Source organism: Falco rusticolus, chromosome 3 (assembly GCF_015220075.1).
Source record: "Falco rusticolus isolate bFalRus1 chromosome 3, bFalRus1.pri, whole genome shotgun sequence".
Classification (NCBI taxonomy): Eukaryota; Metazoa; Chordata; class Aves; order Falconiformes; family Falconidae; genus Falco; species Falco rusticolus.
Genome location: NC_051189.1, coordinates 448,284 through 467,591, shown reverse-complemented (window position 1 = coordinate 467,591; position 19,308 = coordinate 448,284). Strand labels below are relative to the sequence as shown.

General features: G+C 43.7%; 1 protein-coding gene across 1 annotated transcript in view; it reads right to left on the bottom strand.

Annotated features, from left to right (window-relative positions):
* Positions 1 to 3,819: 3,819 nt before the first annotated feature.
* CCN4 (cellular communication network factor 4) overlaps positions 3,820 to 19,308 on the bottom strand; it is a 38,460-nt gene continuing 22,971 nt past the window's right edge. The window contains exons 2-5 of the mRNA XM_037380891.1: positions 10,727 to 11,006; positions 6,690 to 6,947; positions 4,707 to 4,900; positions 3,820 to 4,196 (exon numbers count right to left, since the gene is read on the bottom strand). Coding sequence (XP_037236788.1) covers positions 3,897 to 4,196; positions 4,707 to 4,900; positions 6,690 to 6,947; positions 10,727 to 11,006 — 1,032 coding nt within the window. The 3' untranslated portion in view covers positions 3,820 to 3,896. The remainder of the gene's footprint in view (positions 4,197 to 4,706; positions 4,901 to 6,689; positions 6,948 to 10,726; positions 11,007 to 19,308) is intronic.

Below are 19,308 nucleotides of genomic sequence, written 5' to 3'. Positions count from 1 at the left end.
GCTATGGTCTCCGGAGCTGGTTGGAGTCTTGGCATTTGTATCAGCATGAGCGGACCCTCAAAATCCCATCCTCCATCCTTGTCCCAGCCTATAAGGCCAACAGGATGATTTTTGTGAGCAGGACATGTGTTAAACCATGTCAGCCTAGCCTGCGTTGCAAAACTGTCACTCCCATAATTTCTCAAGCCTTTCCCTAGACCATTGCAACAGAGGGGTCTAACACCACCTTGGATCCTGGTACCTCCTCAGTGCTATTACTGTTGCTTTCTCGGGTTGATGATAATGCTTCCAGGTCCCAGCAGGCACCTGGGTCCACTGTATGAGGCGCCATACAAACATACAGTGAGCATCAGTTCCTGCGGGAGGAGTTTTAACCCCCAACAGAGGCAATAAACAGCAGGGCCTTGTTCTGGTTCTGAAGAACTGAGGAAAAGCAAAGCGAAGGGCTGGATCCATGAAAGCCTTGGAGGATCTAGATCCTCAATGTATTTAAACAGTAACCACAAAAGTACTTTTGTAAAGATTCGTGATTTGCCCAAGCACACAGGGAGCCAGGGAACTGAATCTAAAGGCTCGTCTATTGCCTTAGTCCTCAGGCTAATCTTCTTGTAAACACCCATTAAAACGAAGGATCTCTACACCCCACCAACTGCAAGTCAAGTTCACTGGCTACAAGTGTTGTTCTTCCCCTTTCAGTGTCGCCAGACAGACAAGCAGTTGCACAAGCAGTAGGGTCAGTGAGGCTTGGTTTCCTGTAGAACTGTGTCTGGTGTCCCCACAAAACTCCTTTACAGCAGAGTAATAACCGCTGCTCCCCACCTGTGGTCCCTTCAGCTCCCCCTGCTCCGCGGCTGCTTGCTTCCAACTGGTGCATCTGTTCGAAACCCCTTCACGCTGCTGCTGGGCTTGGGCCCCACTGCAGACGCGTTGGATGTGTATGGGCTTGGTAGGGGCGAGGCGGTGGGCCTCTTCCCTATCCTGCTGTTTCATTTCATGGGGGTTTATTTCAGGAATCGCAATGCTTCCGAGATCTTTATTCTTCTGCCTACTTGGTTTGAGATTTCCTACAAAGGGCCTGACTGACAGGCAAACGGACAGTACAGTTGCATACGTTTTGTTCCCTTAGGAAGCCAGGCTAGAAACAGAAACATCTTGGGTGCCTTGGGCGAGATCCGTGGTTTCCAGGCATTCACTTCACAAAAAAAACCAAACCCACACCCACTGGAGCTGCGGGTCATCCATTAACTTATAATAGCTTCTTTTATCTCACAATGAAAGCTGTGTGTTTCAGCCGCTGCAGCGTTTGATATGGTGGTTGCCGCATTAGCTAATTGCAAAGCAAGGCAAGCCTATTAAGTGCCGTAGTTTTGGGTATGTCTTCTGCTCCCGTTTTCTTGTTTCTTTACGTGTACATGTAAGACAAGGGCTATATACATATAAACACACATTATATATGCACTCCATTTTATGCACCACAGACTGCATCATAGGAATATGTATATGTAAATATAGACATATATTCATGGGCATGTTCACATATGATTTTATATATAATATTATATACAACATCATATAAATGCATGCATATAATATTTTATATATATATGTATACATATATGTATAAACACACACACATATATATATAGTATTTTAAGATGGGTAAGAACTAGAACACAGGATTCCAAGTCATATTTAAGGGATCTGATTGAGACAGAGGTCCTAATATGGCTTCCCTACCAAGCACCTCAATACAAAACACTTTCCGTTTTGGAAAACTGTCAGCTTCTTGGCCTCTTTCTCGTATGTTCCTATGGACCTTTTCTTACCAAGTGATGGAGTTAGAAATGTAACATGCTCAGTCTGGCAAGTGTTGAGCTCTCATTTTGGGGGAGGTGAATAGGACACATGATGCCTTCTGTCACAGGATCCAGTGATGAGGCTGAATCTTGCAAAATCTTGGTATCCTCACCTTCCTTACCACCAGAGGAGCAAACAGGAGAGGCGATTTGCACCTGCGCTGGAACATGCAGACAGGGATCACCCTTCTTTTCTGCTACTGGGAATTTCATGGAAGCTTCAAAAAACAAGTGGCAAAAGCTTTGAATTAAGGAATGACCTAGCTCTATGAAAAAAACATGGGCCAAATCCTTGTATACAAACAAAGATGCTACTGAAGTGAACAGCTTTTGAAGATACACAGACTTTTCCCTGTTTTTACATAGGGATTGCATTATTTTCAGCCTGCTCACAAGAAGCTTTAATTTATCATAGCCAGAAAGATTTTATGTCTCCTGGGAACTAATCTGGATTCCTCTGGGTTATCAAGATGAAGACAGACAACTTGCCAGCTGAAATTAAAGCAGAATAAGTGACTGATTTAAAACAGTTGCATCATCCAAAGTTCAGCCCTGTACTGGTCCAATCTCCAGCCCATGTGTCACTCAGCAATTCTGCTATGCCATCAGGGATTTTGGAAGCAGATACTACAGTTCCCATGCAGAAACACATTTCTACACTCCCAAGTGAAGCAACAGCTAACATGCTATGGTGCATGGGTGCTATACTAACAATGTATTGGAGGAAAAGATGGCTCCATCATCCTTCAGTGATGATAAATTTATTGCCTGTAAAAGTAATGACTTTTTTACTTCTCCTTCTTCTTCTCTTAGCAAACATTTGCATGTAAAGCTACTTCTGCAGTAGAAAATGTTTGCATTTATGTTTACACTAAGCAGCATCCCAGCTGCAACTAATGCACCAGAAGCTATGCCAGGGGTTGTCCTCTCCTTTTGCATCCACTCATCCACAGAGTTGATGGGAAGCTTAACACCTGTTTTCTTATTTAGCACATGTCTCTTTTTCTCTACCCCAGCCATGTAAAACAAAGGTGTGTGTGACTGGCAAGGTGGCAGTGGGAAGCAGGACTTGTGTGATGGTAACGCCACAGGGAGGAGGAGGTAGTGGTCCCCAGACACCGTTTCTATGTGAATAAATGGACACATGAAGTATTGTCCTTCTTCTCTCACTTAACTCTCTACATTTCATCCTTTAGGTCTGCATAGCTAGCCTAGGAGCAATAAATAATCCATGGATAAGAGGATCTATCCTGAAAATATGAGCTCTGGGGTGACCATTTTGGGTTCAGAGTATTCAGTCTGTTCAAGATCAGAGCAGGTAGAGAAACTGTCAAAATGTCCCTGGCACAAGACACTCCAAGAGATCGACTTGAGTCCAAGGAGAGCGGGACACAGAGATTCTTTGACCCAGCCTTGTGCATTGAGACACAGACTCAGAGCACAGGGATTTCAGGAGAAACCTTCTTCTCCCTAGGCTTTTCCCATGAACTTTATCATGGGGTAGGATCTGACTGAGAGTGACAAAGAGGGAATTCTAGGACTGATCTCTGTGTGACAGAGACTGGGGTCTAGTCCTGAGGGTCAGCAGCATCAAAGACTGAATGTTGAGAATAAAACATCCATGCCAATGCTCATTTTCCAGCTTAGATTACATTATTCACAAAATTACATTAATGTTGTTTGAATCTCATATCTAAGCTACTGACAGCCATACTTTTGCTGTCATACTAGTGCACCATTCTTTCCTTTGGTCAATTAAACTGCTGGCCTAATAAATGGCAGTGCCAACAGGACTGTCGTTTAAGTCCTGGAATCTGTGCATAGAGGAATTTCTGGCTGCTGTTAATGGATGGAGGTCTATTAAAGTTGAAAATCCTGCTTGTTCAAGGCCTCTCCAAAAACAGTGCAGCAAAACAAGGAGATTTAACATCCTAACTCAGGAAAAAACAAATTGTACATTGGCAGCGGATGAAGATTCTCCTTTTATTTTAAAACCTCTGTAAAATCAGAGCAATGGGACAATTCCAGCATTCAGCCAATTTAATTAGCGATTTCAGAGTAATCATGGTAATGAGCCAAGTCAGCAAAGATGTCATTGGGGTTCTTGCAGTTCAGGTTGCAAAAACATGCATTGATCCACATGATTTTCCAGGAAAACTCTGTTCCATCTGGGCATTGAAACCTCACTTCAATAGTTTTGGACTTGTAGGGCGTGCAGCACCTGTTGTCTGTGCAGACACCGCAATATTTGGGTCTATATGGGCTTTTGCTCACACATCCTGAGATGGTGTAGTTCATTGGTTCATTGGCCCTGTAGACAGCCAAACACTTCTTCCCAGGCTAAATCAGAGAAGAACAGAAAAAAAGACAAATTAATATTCATTGCTGACACAGGTAGGACACACAAACCACCTTCCCAATATTTAAAGGGGTTTGAAGCCATTAGGAAGCATTTTACTGCCCTGATCTAGAGGGTGTGACAGATTTACACATTTAGACGTATGAACCCGAAAGCTGCAAGTAGGATACTCGCCATGTAGAGTTCATGGCCGTGACCAGCCGTGCACCATCACTTATCTGCTAGCTGAGTCACAGGGCTGCCCAAACCAGCCGTGACACAGCGAACCTGGCTTGCTTTTTCTTGCAAGGACCTTTTGGCTGGAACTAAAGCTCTCAGGGGAAGGTTTTCATACCAGCACGTGGAAGCACAGGGAGGACACATTTCTGACCTCTCTGCAGCACAGTAAGTCAGTGTAGAAGTGCAGCCTGCAGAGGCCTGAATGCTGCCCAACAAAGGCTGACCCTGTGTCCAGGCACAGCTCAAGGGACACGCGAAGAAACAGTCCCCACCTTGATGTGCTTGGTGATATCCACCTCACAGGGCCGCATGTTGCACAGTCGGCTTTCCTTCAGGAGCCGGCACTGGTCGTTGTCATTGGAAATCCTGGTGGAGATGCCGAGCCCGCAGGTCTTTGAGCAGGGACTCCAGGATGAGGTGTGAACGAGGCAGTTCTTCTGCCAGGCTTCATCCTCTCCCTCGTATGCTGCAGAGGTCAGATTAACCCCACGTTACTCAGCTGGGGGGGGGGGGGGGGGGGGGGGGGGGCAGTTTGCCATATTAAACACCCAGCTCATTACACATTCAGGCCACTAACCCAAATAATTAAATCACAGCAAAGTGGCTCAGCATTCCTGTGAACCTCCGTATCCCACCCCCTTTGCTGCTGACCTACTTGTGTCAGACCCTCCAGCGCTGCGAGCACTTGGGGCCCGGGCTCATTTCTTTATCCCCTTCGGAGCCATGCACAAGGAGGTCCTTGTCTGGGACCCCCAGGTGCTGCCACAATACAAACAATTACCAAAGCCCATGCCGGCCGGTGCAAAAAAAGGGATGAGATCTGACCTCACCATGAAGGTTTATTTCTGAGCCCATTCCATTGATCCCCTGTAGCAGAAAGCAGTTGTCAGTCTTTGCTGGATGGCAGAGGGGCTTGGGAAGCAGCCACAACCTTTCACTGGGAGGAAGAGCAGCTTGAATAGCTCTCAGAGAGCTCGGCAGCCACTTGAAGAAAGGGTGGGCTCTGTTTTGAAAGCAGCTGGCAACCCCAGCTCAGGTTCCTTCACAGCCTCAGCCAAAGTCCCTGCTGGTCTGCAGCTCACAGTACAGCCCACAGGCAAAACTGATAGAATCTCAGCTTCATTGAGCTTGCTTGGTATTGTATTTATTATTATATTAAATGCAATAATTGCTAGTCTCGCTTCTATAAGACTTCTACTTACAAGAGAAAAAGTCAGGAGAGGAAAGCTGTGTGATGTCTGTTCTGGGACACACACCATGAAGACATAAGGCCGATTTCAGTAGTAAATGTTTGGAATTTGGACCTACCTCACAGTTCAAAGCTACCAGGGACAGAAGTGAGGATTGAACTCTGGTGGCTTTAGCTCACAAAATGCAGATCAAGGCTTTGTTTTGTGCTAAAAAAATAGACCAAGGACTGGGAAAAAACTCTTACCATCAAGGAACCCAAATCCTGGTTTGCCACAAGCATCCTGTGTCTCCCTGACCTCTGTTGGGCTAGTCTGGAACACGGAGCTAATGAGGCTAATGTCGCTACAATGCATCACAGAACGTTATGAGGATCAATTTAAGACATATGGCTAGGTGAACACATCTTAAACATTCGAGACTATGTTTGAGGCAAATGGTGCCACCTCTGTGCAGTGGGCTACGTGACCCTCACTATAAACGTGAGTGTGAGGAAAGAAGATACCTTATGTAATACATAAAATAGTTCAATAATGTCATCAGTCCAGAATTGCTAAAAAGCTATACTAACACAAAGGCGATTTAGCCCAATTGGCAGTGAAACTTCCACCACAATAACTGCTTTCATGTTGTTTTGTAAGTTTGGGACTTACTAAGACACAGGGACCTTAAAATCATACTACTGAAGCAATATGACACAGAGAGAAAGCCTCAGTCCAAATTTAAACTGAACCAATTCTGTTTTCCAGTGGGTCCAGACTGAAAAAAAAAAACCCACCACCTTAAATAGGACCTGTAACATCTTCAAAGTACCAGCAGATGTGTGCTTCAAAGGTGGTTTTGTCACACAAGCACACTTGATGAATCTCATGTTGCCACTAAGTTCAAGTACATCACTGGTCTTTGCATGTCCTGCCCTTCACTACATGCTGTATAGGAGTCTTTGTGCCTCCTTCACACAGACTAGGTGCCTGCCAGGTCTGGCAGTACAAGGTGATGCTTCGGTTGTAGACTCTGACTTCAGTTGCCTGATGGCAAAGGAGAGGTCCACCTCACTCCTACCCTACCTGCAGAGGTGATGTGGCGTGGAGACGTCTTCCTGATTTTCTTGGAGTCATCGCAAATCCACTGCTCGCAGCACTTCCCTGCCATCTTAATCAGCTTTGGGTTTGGGCACCAGACAAGGGGAGGACGTGAGTTTGTGCACATGGGAATACAGCCCACGGCCCCATTGATGCATGTGCAGTTGTATTTGCAGTTAGGCTGAAACGTGTCCCCATTGTTATACCTGACTCCATTGAGGACACATCCTACACCGACAATCTCTGAAAGGAAAGAAAAAGAGAGAAAGACACACAGAGCACCATTAAAATAACACTGGGAACCAACAGTGCTGATGAGTTTCTTTACCAAGCTGCTCCCTGGGCTAATGGAGCCAACGTGAGGATATGGCAGTGCTGTGGGGTGATGTGTTCAGCATGGTGCTGAGCCAAATGTAGTCATACCATCAAGGACGCTGTTTTCATTCTGAATCACAGCGGGGGAAAAAAAATAAAAAAAATAAGTAAGAAGAATCTTTTAATGTTTCATGGAAAAAAGCAGTTAGAAAATAAAACAAGTTTTATCCACAAATGCTTACTTAAAAAATCATTTCATGGCATGCTGGTAGAAGTTATTTGCAGTAGGAACAAAGTAATTGAAACAGATATTGAGTGAAATTTGAGGTTTTCATGGACATATGAAAGAACTGTATGGGACTGCAAATATGACATAGCTCTTCACAACACCTGTACCCATCTGAAGCAGAAGGGGGAGGACAGCCAACGTAGTGAAGGAACAGCTAAAACGGCACTGGATTCCTTTATTTAGGCAGCTAGATCCCAGTTTATCACAGAACAATTTTCTCGTAAAATGAACTAACATACGTATTCCAAATCCATGAAAATTAGTATTTGATGTATATTTTTAAATAAAATCACAAAAAAAAAATCACGCTTTTTGATTGCCAATGAACAGCGATCACGTTGATTCAAAAAGTAGCAACTTTTTTGTCTCAAAGGTATGGACAGTTACTTGGAACCAGTGGCAGAAATCTTCTAATGGAAAAGTCAAACTTCAGTTTCTTGTTTGGTCACACGGAGGCAGTGTGCACGCACCAGTCAGGTTGATTAAGTTTTAAATTGGAAGTTTAAATCAGAAGACTCAGTTTTTAAGTCAGAAATGGAGCTGCAATGTGGCTGCTTCAAGGCCAACTCAAATTGAAATGCTGGATTAAAAATCTGCAAAGGCTTCCTATTTTTAGAATGAAAACATCAAACACAAATCCCTTTTTCTGCACAAAAATGAGAGTGGTTGGAATTTGAAGCACAGGTCCAGTTCTCCAGTTCATGCTGAGCTCTGATTTTGATAATGCTTCAGCCTTTGTATTGAAGAGACATCACTCAGGGCTGGAGCCAGCGCTGAGAATACAGTTAAACTTATTTTTAGAAGATGCAGATGGATTGTGACAGTTCACGAAAATGCTGTATCTCCTGGCGTTTTGCTACCAGCATACCCCTCCCGGTCTGTGTTAACTCAGCCTCCTGCAGGTCTCATACATCCAGAGGTTCGTCAAGAGAACATCTCCAAACACAGCGAAAAGGACGGTGGCATGCCCTCATGCAGAACCTTGTGGAGTCTGCATCTAATTAGGCCATTTGGGAGCACATCTGTGTTCCTGGTCGCATGTGCCCAATGCCTGCCTCGGCCACCTGGGCTCAGCACCCTGCGGTCTCTGTTTTGATGGAGAGAAAAGCCAACAACAAAAGGAGCGCTGTAGTGACTCCCAGCCAGCTCTTACCTGACGCCTGGGTGATCAGATCCTGGGACACACCCCAGCATGCCAGCCCAGATACAGCCTGAATTTCCCACAGTTTCACACCATTCCCTTTCCCACCACCAGTTCCTGGCTTTTTCAGGATCTTTATTTTCCACAAATTACATTGTTTCTGTAGTCCTGCATGCACTGGATTCTCTAGACCTAGCTTTTGGCATCAAGCTGCCAAGCAAATTCCTCAGAGCAGTTAGTCCCCACCACCCAGCACAGGAGTCCCACTCGTGTCTTCACTCACCCTGCAGTCAGGGCAGCAGCTCGTGTACTCAGTGCAGTGATGCAGCCTCTGTATGCCCCAGGACACGAGAAAGGACATGTCAGCAGATCCCTTTGTGTGCACGGGTGCTGAAAGCAAGGGGAAGCCCACAGCTTTCTGTGGCAGCCAGAGACAAGCCACCTCACGTCCTAACCATGGACAGACCTACTTCGCATGCCCCTCAGCTCTGCGCACTGCAATGGCCCTCACCGTAAAACCGTGAGTATCACATAGGAGGGGATATATAGTTCTGGCAGTAAGGATGTGGAAGTGCAGATTGGGAATCCTTCCAGACGTCACTGGAGAAGCTGGAGATCAATCTTCCTACATCACAGTGCTGTTGTCACAGGAATACCAAATGCCTGTGATGTATGGGAGGACTAAAAAAAAACCTCCAAAAATATCCAGCTAAGAAAGCAAGCATTTAAATAAATCAATGTGGAGCAATGTGAAGGTCTTTAAAGAGGCCTAGGAAGGCTGAGGTAGCTTTGAGACAACATTCAGCTTGTTTTCCTCTCCCAACTCAAGGCCAGCTGTAGCGATGTCACTGTTGTCAGGTGTTTGTCTAACCTGTTCTTACAGACCTTCCATGAATGTTCCACACACACTCCAGACAATACATTTGGATGATCTCATATCCTCTTTTCCTAATCCTGGATCCTTTCTAATCTTGAAAATAACTGTTTAAGTTTACTGCTCCTTGCACATACCTCCTCTTTTTGGTATTTCACCTGTATCCTACCAAAATCTGGTCAGACTGCACTTTCTGCATGTTTGTTTTTTGTGGCTGAGCTGATGCAAAGCCAAGTTCATTTCTTATTCCACTTCCCATTCTTCTGCTAAGGAACAGCAACCCCTGGTATCATTTCTGTGAGAAACTGCCAGCTACCCTGAAGCTCTTTTACTCTTCAGACTTGCCCCTTGATGAAACTTCTGCTGATATTCTAAGTTTATTGAAGCCCACTGTTTGCAATCTTTTATCTTTCCTATGGACCAGTTATTCTAGCTATTGATCTCGCAATCGATTCTCCTCCATGTTTCTTTCCCCCTTTACTTTTTCTATTAGTACCCCATGCATTCATGGTTATATTCCAGCCTAGAAGGTTGTCCCTCTAAAAGGCTTTTTCCTGTTTATGAACCTAAAGCCATAACCAGTATGTACTACTAACTTGCTAAACAGTCGACATCCTTTCTGATCAGCTATCTGTGTGACTGTACTTGTGGTTGGATGCTTTCCCTTTTAATCATTCCCAGAGTAATGACTTTCAATCATTTAGGATGTTTATGAGCAGATCAGACTCCTTCCATGTTCTGGATCTCTGAACAAGTGAATGTATCCGTGACACACAAAACACTACCTCATTTCTTCTTCTTCTTCTTCTTCTTCTTCCTGAATAAAAGCATTCCAACCACATGAATTATGCCACCAAGCGTTTGTTATGACAGGCAGGAAGTAATCTTTCTGCTTCGTGGTAGCTAATGTGACTGAAACCATTGTAAGATTAAGGCTCAGACCTTAATTCGTCACCAGGAAAGTTTGCTAGATGATTAATTCCTGACTGTCTTGACAGGATGTCATGTGCTGTCCTTCCTAGGGACCCACTATTGGGAATAAGACAAAAGCATCCCCTTACTGTCATGGTTTTCATGTAGGCGCCCTCATCCCTAACCCACTACAGCACCTCCTCCTGTTATGGGGAATACAGAATCATCTACTTGCCAACCTGAAGACCTTCAAATGCTCGTTGCTCCTTGCTCTCGGCTGCAGCCAACTCAAAGAGCAAGAGTTTGGATGTCATTTCTCATCCAGCCAACTGCCCCGAGAATGACTACAGCTGTAAGGAAATGGAAGACGATGAATGGAGAAGCTGATGCTCAGACAGTCAGGTATCTCATAAGCTAAATCTCAACCATTGCTCAGACTGGGGAGAGCTGCCAGTGTATAGCTAAGTCAAAAATATATGTACATCACTTACGTGCACATACTCCTATTTCGTACCTAGGTCTGTCTCCACTGTAGTCGCAGTACAGGCCCCTGTGGAAATCACAGGTGTCGGCCTCCGTGCAACTTTCTCCACGCTGCTTGGCACATGTCTTGCAGCAGTCGCAGCCGTCTGTGACCAGGCTGACACCTACCGAGCACCGAGGTGGAGACTTCGGACACTCGCATGGCCACTTACAGTACTGAGTCCGCGTGTAGGCCTCTGTCATGGCAGGGACGGCAGGGGTCATGGTGGTGGAGGTCTGGGCAATGGCCTACAAACAAAGAAGCACAGCTTGGAAAGCGTTCCAGAGAAAAAGGGGCTGCAACCCCTGCGGTGATTAGTCCTCAATTAAAATCCCCCTGGGTCTAAAGAGGCTGCAAGGAAACCAAAAAATAAACGTCAATGAGCCATGGAAAGGGAGAGGTCACTGCTCCCTTGTAAACCCCTTCAGATGCCAGCCAAGGGCAAATGCTCTGCAGCTTGGACTGGCATACAAACTGCAGAGCCCCCACCAGCTGATACTCAGCCTTCCCCAGACCTTTCCTCTCTAAACGGAGGTCTCTCTCCATGTAGGAACATGTCAAACCCCTTCTGACACATGAGAGGAGGGTGTGACGGGTCCAGTTTCTGTCACCTCGTGGTGCTTGGCTCTGGCAAAGGATTGTGCCACCCCATAGCTGTTGTCCCTGTTGGTTGACAGCTCTAGGGCCTCTTGGCTACTCAAAGGCATCTACACACAACAGTTACTGCCCTTCAGGTCAAGAAGCAAGATGAAGGTCATCGTGTTGCAGAGTGAAGGCACATGTGGCCCTGTTTGGACCCATCTTACTCAGACTTATCCATATTTGTGTGGGTCTTGCAACCAAAATGCAGGACTCCATAAATACATGAAGGCACTGTGAGCAGGCTGTGAGCCCACCATCCTTACAGACACCCAGTCATGAACCTCTGTGTTGTGACGGTGAACTGAAACGCACAGGCTTAGCACTCCATCACAGACCTCCTGAGGATGCTTTGGCCATTTCATCTCTTCTTGCAGTACTGCTAATACCGCAACAACTGCTGCCTTGCAGTGTTCTAGCACTTGGACTGGAGTATAGATGAGGTTAGAGAATGGAAAAGATAACCTTTAAAACCAGAATGTGGCTTACCAGCTACGAATATCATGACATACAAGTTCACTCACCTCTCTTTGAAAAATGCTTTGCTTTTCTCCACCCCTATAACACCACACACATGCAGTTCAGCTCCCTGACAGAGTTCCAGTCCTAAAAAATGAAGCTACACTATGGCTATAACATTTTTTAAAAAATTAAAATAATAATTTAAAAATTAACTTCAAGTCAGTCATGTATTTCCTGTAGGCACTCTGAAAACCACCCTTACCCACCCTTCACAGTGTCTAGACTACTATATTCAGCAGAAAAAATGGTCTCTGTGAATCCTGAAGTAGTCATGGGGCTCCTAGGTCTGTCTGTGATGGGCTTTTCCAGGCCTCACACTGTAGTTCCCATCATGTTACCCTGGCCCACACAGTCAAGCAACTGGGATGCTTCTGCAGTGATTTTCCACCTATGCCTTTTGGCACATGCTTTTGTCCTATATTGTGGGACCTATAAGTCAGATGAGCATAAGTGAAGCTTCATAATGTTAGTGTTTCTCACATTAGCCATGCACAAATATTTGCCAGCATGGTGAGCAAGGAAGGAAAACTTTTATGGGGAGGATGCTGCCAAGTTTCCATTTCCTGACCACCATTTCCTTTGCAAATAAGAAAAAAACCCCTGCAAGTTAATTCCAAACCTGATAATCAGATAAAAAATCTGGTCAAGGTAAATCAGGAATAAACAGAAAAGGGATTTCCTGTAACGCAGTGATGGTACTGCAGTAGGCACATTCAGGTCACTATTACTAAGGTAATGGAGTGCTGGTGTACCTTAGCGCATAGCAAAATGCACAGAGAGCAGAAGTTCATTGCCTTCTGCACTCTCCAGTCCCTGCAGAGCACACTCTGGATGACATTTAACAGCACCAGCTGTTCTTGTGGTGCAGGAAGGGTGCAAACCAGCCCAGTGACAAAGCAGAGTTGTGCCTTTTCCACCAGGATCACTGCACAGAAAACCTGAGCTGCACATGGGGGTCAAGCAGGGCACAGTAGCTCAGGCACAGAAAAAAAAAAAGTGATTATTTACAGGCTATCAGCAGCAGATGGAACATGACCCTGCCTGGGCACATGTGGTCCAGAAACTCTTTCTGGTGACAAGGTGTGAGGGCTGCAAAGAGTAAGTGTGGAACCTTACAAAGTTCAGACAAAGAAAGTCAAGATCCTGAAATTACTAAGGGAATCCCCTCCATTCCTGGCTACCTTGTACTGTACTATATATTCTCCAGTGTTTTGTCCTCTTTACAGTTTCAGACGTCTCAAACAAAAGGTTTTTCACCACTTCTGCATGAAGAAAATGCCTTAACCCAAGACTTTGTGGGGAAAAGCATCCCCAAGAATTAAAGACCCACAGCCGATGAGCTGGATACCTCTGCAAAGCTCTTTTATTGTCTTCTACACCTTCTTTGTTAGCAAACTTAAATTTTACTGAAGTACACTCCTGAGCCTTCTACTGCTGTATCTGAAGGTGTATTTAAGTATGTCAGTAATTAGTTACCCTGTATTTAGCGCACAAAAGTGTTAACACATTGCTAATCATTGCCAAACAGGCAATGTGTTTGCTCTGGGCATAATTCCCAATTCCATTAAGGCCCCCTTTACAAAGAGCTGGCCTTAAAGTTGGCTTAAAATCACCTTTAAACTCATGTTTAAACTAAAACATACCAATATAATTTACTCCCACTTTAAGGCTCCTTGATGCTGCCAAAGTTGTTAAAAGAGGAACATTCAGATCAATGAAAAGCCCTGGCCTTTAAACAGTAGTATTTTTCATTCCACTCACAATAATTTCAGCAAGGTGCAATAATCTGTCACTTGAGAAAAGAGGCCTCTTCAAGTGCAATAAGCCTATTTACTTGGTTGCTGATCATTAAAAAAGTGTTTAATAATCAAATCCAGACACAGAGAGAAAAGTCACACAGCTATTTAAAGAGCACATTGCCACAGCCCAACCCTGTAAGTAAATCCCTTCACAGTCCCTTGTTTCGGTTGTCAACAGGAGCAAGCGAACAGCTTCTACTCTGTGTAGATATGAAAGGTAAGAAAGTGTTTGTGAATCAACACACAGTAGCAAAGAGGAGCCCTACTAGTCCTATGGGTTTAGTTCATATGGAAGGACTGAGGCTGAATTCTTGTAAAGGATTGGGGTCACTAGCTGTTGTGGTTCTCGGATGTGCCTGCTGAAATGTCCTGTGGTGTGGCTGAGTAAGCTACGGGAAGGACATTTAGTGTGGCCTACATGAACACCTTTAAATAATCAGTGTGAACAGGAGTCAAAATACTCTGACTCCCCTATTTCACAAATGGGGAAGGAATGGAGAGGTGAAAGTGGCATCATGTCTTAGGCTCCATCAGTACCCAGCCAAAACCTAACCGTTGGAAACTGTTGTCTACTGGACACTAGAACAAGTGCACAACTTATACAGCTTCCAGGCCTTCCTCCTCTCCGTTCCTCAGTCCCTCAGTTTTGCTATGGGAGAAACACTTGGTAGATTTATGAAATTCTTGTCTTTTCCTTTTCCATGGTCAGCTGTCATCACTGGGATATCTAAACCCCTTTGACAAAGTCATTCACCCCTACTACTTCAATGTTGCAGAACATTTTGGGCTATAGACACTTTCTTATTAATACGTATGATGGTTATGTCATCCTGAATAATGTTTTATAAACACCACAATAAAGACAACCCTTTCCACAGGTGCTATCAACAGGAAATCACATTGTAATGGTATTCATCAATGGCCATACTTAACTAGAAACAAATAAACAAACAAACAAACAAGCCCCTCATGTAATTTAAGTTTTCAAGAATCATGCTTTCATGGCTAATATAATGTATTGGAGGACAATAGTTTTGTAAGAAATCCAAAGTGAGAGTGAAGAGAAACTTAACACCAAGAAGCACGGTGGTAGGGGTTTGACAGGTTTATTTTAAGATGTCAGAAAGATAAAAGAATGTGCCTGCTAGCAAATGAATTTTTCCAGGTACTGATAATTAACTTGTTTGGTATAATTACTCTTCAATCTTGGGGTCTGCAGATCTGTTATTTTGGATGCTAAGGAGAAAATATTCCATCACAAGTTATTAGTGAGCTCTAATTTTGCTGCTTTTGGAGGTACAAGCCTATTCTCATTAAATGATGAAGCCTTTCTCACCGTGCCATGACTGATAACTCTCTATTAAAGTTGCTCCTGATTTATGCTTGGTAAGCTCCAAAATTACTTTCTTTCTGAATCTGCAAAGAATACTATTTCACTAGCAACAATTTGCATCTGATTTCTGTATTCACATTCAAGAGGAGAGAAGGACAAAATAAAAAATGACTCACTGCTTGCCATGGCCACAAACTCAGTATTTTTAGTAGCCGTCAGTTTTACTATGCAAGTCTTAAAGATATAAAATGGATAGCAGCATTTTAGCAGCATGTTCTACCTGCTGGCAAAGTCTATTTTCAATTTGTCAGAAAACACAAATTGTAGGTTTGGTTTAGTTTTGAAAACTGGAAAGACCAAGTTACGGTGTTGAAATTAGCGTATACAGTCCAAATTGCAAGCCAGCCAGATATACAGCAGCATTTTTACATGATGCATAAGGAAACCTCCAGCTTTGCTTTTAAGCAGCAAAGTCCTAGATGCATTGCAATATACTCCTTTGCTTCCAGTTCTTACACGTGTTTAAAAATATATTCATGTGTATTGATTCACTGTTTCAGTGCCGCAAGATCTCACTCTTAAAGCCTTTTTCTTTCAAGTATTTTTCTCATTATGATAAGCTGGGTGAAGGTGGGGAGAAGCTATCCATGTTCTTCCTTTCCAGTTTATTACTGGGAAAAAGTCCAGAAAGGACAGTGACTTCTAAATTCAATTCCTCTGGCTGTTGGCAGAGCTGGGGAAATGGTTATGGGAAGCTGGCAGATAGAGGTCTGCTCAAACCACTGTACCTCATCACCTCCTGCTGTTTTCACCCTGGTGGTAATTTGTTCTAAAAGAAGGACTTTTGAGCTCACTCTTAGCTGCACAAGCTGTGTTTTGCAGGGCACATGCCAGTGGGTGGACCCCTTTTAATTTCCCACAGCAGAACACATTAAAGGAATATTTTTAACCTACAGTTCTGAGCAAATGCCAGCCTTTCTGAGCAAATGCCAGATGTCACTGATGGAGGGATACAACGTGATCTGGATTATCTCCTGTCCTGCATCTCTGACACATTCACAAGAGAAAATGGTCAGTGAGGAAATCTTTATTAAAATGTCCTTCTTACTACTGTGTGATCAAATCTGCTGATTTGCAGACTGACCCAAACATCCTTACTGGTGGGTGCTCATGCATCAAGGCCTGAGAGCATCGGGTTGTCACTGTTTAGAAATAACTCCAGATTTTGCAGTTCGGCTGTCCCAAACAGGGACACTGCAGTTACAAACACCACTTTAAGCAGGCACCGAGAGATATATCTCCCAGGAAAGGCTTGTGCGTTTGTACTGTCTCTCTGCCAGACAACACATCTGCTTTCTCCTGGTTCCACCTACTGGCTGAACTGTTTAGACAATACAAGAAGAAACGCCTGTAGAGCCAACGCCAACACCACGTACCACCCTAAATGTTCCCATTAACCAAAATGATTTCAAAAGGCATCCCAGGACACTCAGATCCACACTCACACTGTTGCAAAAATCCTAATGCTAACCTGATGTAGCACAGTTCACAGGGGAACACAGTGCCTGGAGCTTAATAAAGAAGCAGAAATGAAAAGACCAAATGAAATAGAAACAATCTATTAAATAAAGCCACATACCCTTCCATCCCTGGGCAAGCATAGAGATTGCTTAGTTTCATCTCAGAACAGACAGAGGTTAACAACTCCTAATGCATGTCAGGGAGATGGACGCATTAGCAATGAAAACAGGACCTGGCTTACATCAGTGGGTTTAAACCAGGCCCTCAGGGTAGAGGTTTTTTTCTCGATCTTGCTAAGTTGGAACTTCTAAGATGAATATTCGCATTATTATTACACCCACAACAGATGGGTCAACAAAAAGCCAGTTCTTACAGCAAGATCAGTAGTAATCACTGTACTATCAGGACTTCCTCCCTGTTACACTCTTGCTACAAATCCCTAAGTCCCCATGAATGCTCATGAACTATCACAAGGTAACACTAGTGACAAGTAAGCTAGCATCAGTACAGAGATATAAATCAGATTCTGCAGGACATGTAATGGTAAGAGGAAAATATGATTATTCAGGGCTCAGCTTCCTCAGAGCACGCATGAGCTTCTAGATACCTCATTAAAATTGATCCCAAACATGAAATCTCGAAAGCATACTGTAAGAAAACAGACTCTGAACCCAGAAAATATAAGACAGTTTTATAGATGTCAGGTGCCAGCGGGATTTATTCTTGCTGTGCACTGTAGGCTGAGCAGAAAGGAACATTCTGCATGAAGTATAACATTCAATAGCCTAAGAAAATAAAATATCCACAGTGAGTCAAACATCAATATTTCTGTGGATCTATGAGTGATGAACAATCAACTTCCAATAACTTTATTTTGGGAAATGTATCTGTGGGAAGAATGTAGGCAGATGTTTGGAACAGTTTAGACAATTACAGAGTAAAGATTGCATACATTCACTTCTTTGCCAAAATATTGCTTATACTGGCAAACTCAGCGTGGCACTCACATTTTCTTCACATTTTTCCACGGAGTGTTCACAGGGAAAGAACTTTCCTGTTAGAAAGCAACCTGATGTTTCATAAGTCCCATTTCATATTGAAAAGTTTCATGCTGTCCAATTAAGAGTAGCACTTGCTTAGAACCGGGTGACCTAAAAATGTTTGGACACCATTAACAAATTGACACTGCCACCACAGACTCCACTAATCGGGATGTCAAACAGCCTAGTTTCTGTGCTCTAAGAACATTTTAATGTCTTGCACTGCACATGTTCAGTTTGTGCAGCTAATGAGCTCATCCAGTGAAACTAGCTTGAACTAGAGTTTGAAAAGTAAAAGGGAACATCTGGAGGAGCGATGGGGAAAGTTTCCAGAAGGGACAAGCAGACAGACTTCGATTTTAGGAAAGTGGAAAGTGCATTTGGACCATACAAGGTCATAGGGTTACAAACCGTCCTAAAACTGTACAGAATGATGTTGACATACGAGCCACAAGCTGGAAACAAAAGCAGCATCACAGTTCCAGCTCTGAGACAAGAGCAGACTGCTTGGGCAGAGGTTTTACTTTGCAATTAGCCACGTTCAGCATTTGCTTATTTCAAGTCACAGCCTTGAAAGCAAGAGGAAAGATGCCTTCTGTCCTCTTACTCCCTTGGGGACACTCTGTCCCAAGCTGGGCAAAAAAGTAAAGTCAAATTAAGAATCTCTACTACTATTATTTTTTTCTCCCATGGTAAACTAGCACAGATTCCATAGCATTTCTCAAAATCATCTTGGTTTTCATGATTTTTCTAATAAAACCAGAAATTTGCATTTTCAAGTATCAACAATTTTCTGTTTCTGTTCCAATGCAGAACATTTTGATGTAAAACAACTTTTCATTTTCGCTAGTATTTACAATCTCAAATCTGAAACACTTGGCTTGACCTAATACCTGTACTTCCCTAGAGCTGCTGATGAACTGACAAAGTGGCGCATCCCTACTCCTCTAAGTAGTAGTTTTCCTCCCAAGTCAAGTTTCGACTGTTACTCCCTCCAGCTTTGCCTTTCCAAGTTGATCACTTAATTTTCCAACTGTCAAAGCATCCTCCTCCTTGAAAAACCATACTAAGGGCTAATTACCTGCTTCATTTTGCCACTTCGTTTAGATGGAATATAGAAAAGAATCTTGGTGAGATCTCAATAGCTAATTCACTTTCTGAGCTATGGTTTTGAACCCTCACTTTAAATGGGATATAAAGGAAATGGCAGTACAGAGGATAGCAACCAAGATGGTCAGAGACCTAAAGGTCATGATTCATGACAAGATGCTGAGGGAGCTGGGCTTGGGTAGTCTGGCAAAGAGGTTAATGACTGATCTAGTATCAGTCCACTCTTCTCAGTGGTAGCAGAGGGTATACTAATGGGCAGCAGCCATAAAAACGTAGTTGGGGAGGTTTAGTCTGAACACGAGGAAGGCAACTTCTCCACTCGAAGAGCAGTGCAACACCATGACAGGTCATCCAGGGAAGCTCTCAAATCTTCATCCTCAACTGTTTGATTAAACACCTCCAGAGGACACTGACAACCAGCGTTCCTGCCAGCCTGTGAATACACACCTCTCCAAAACCACACATGGAATAAAGAATCATAGAACCAGTTAGATCAAAAAAAGACCTTTGAGATCATCAAGTCCAACTGTTAACCCAAAATTGCCAAGTCCATCACTATATTATGCCCCTCACTGCCACATTTACA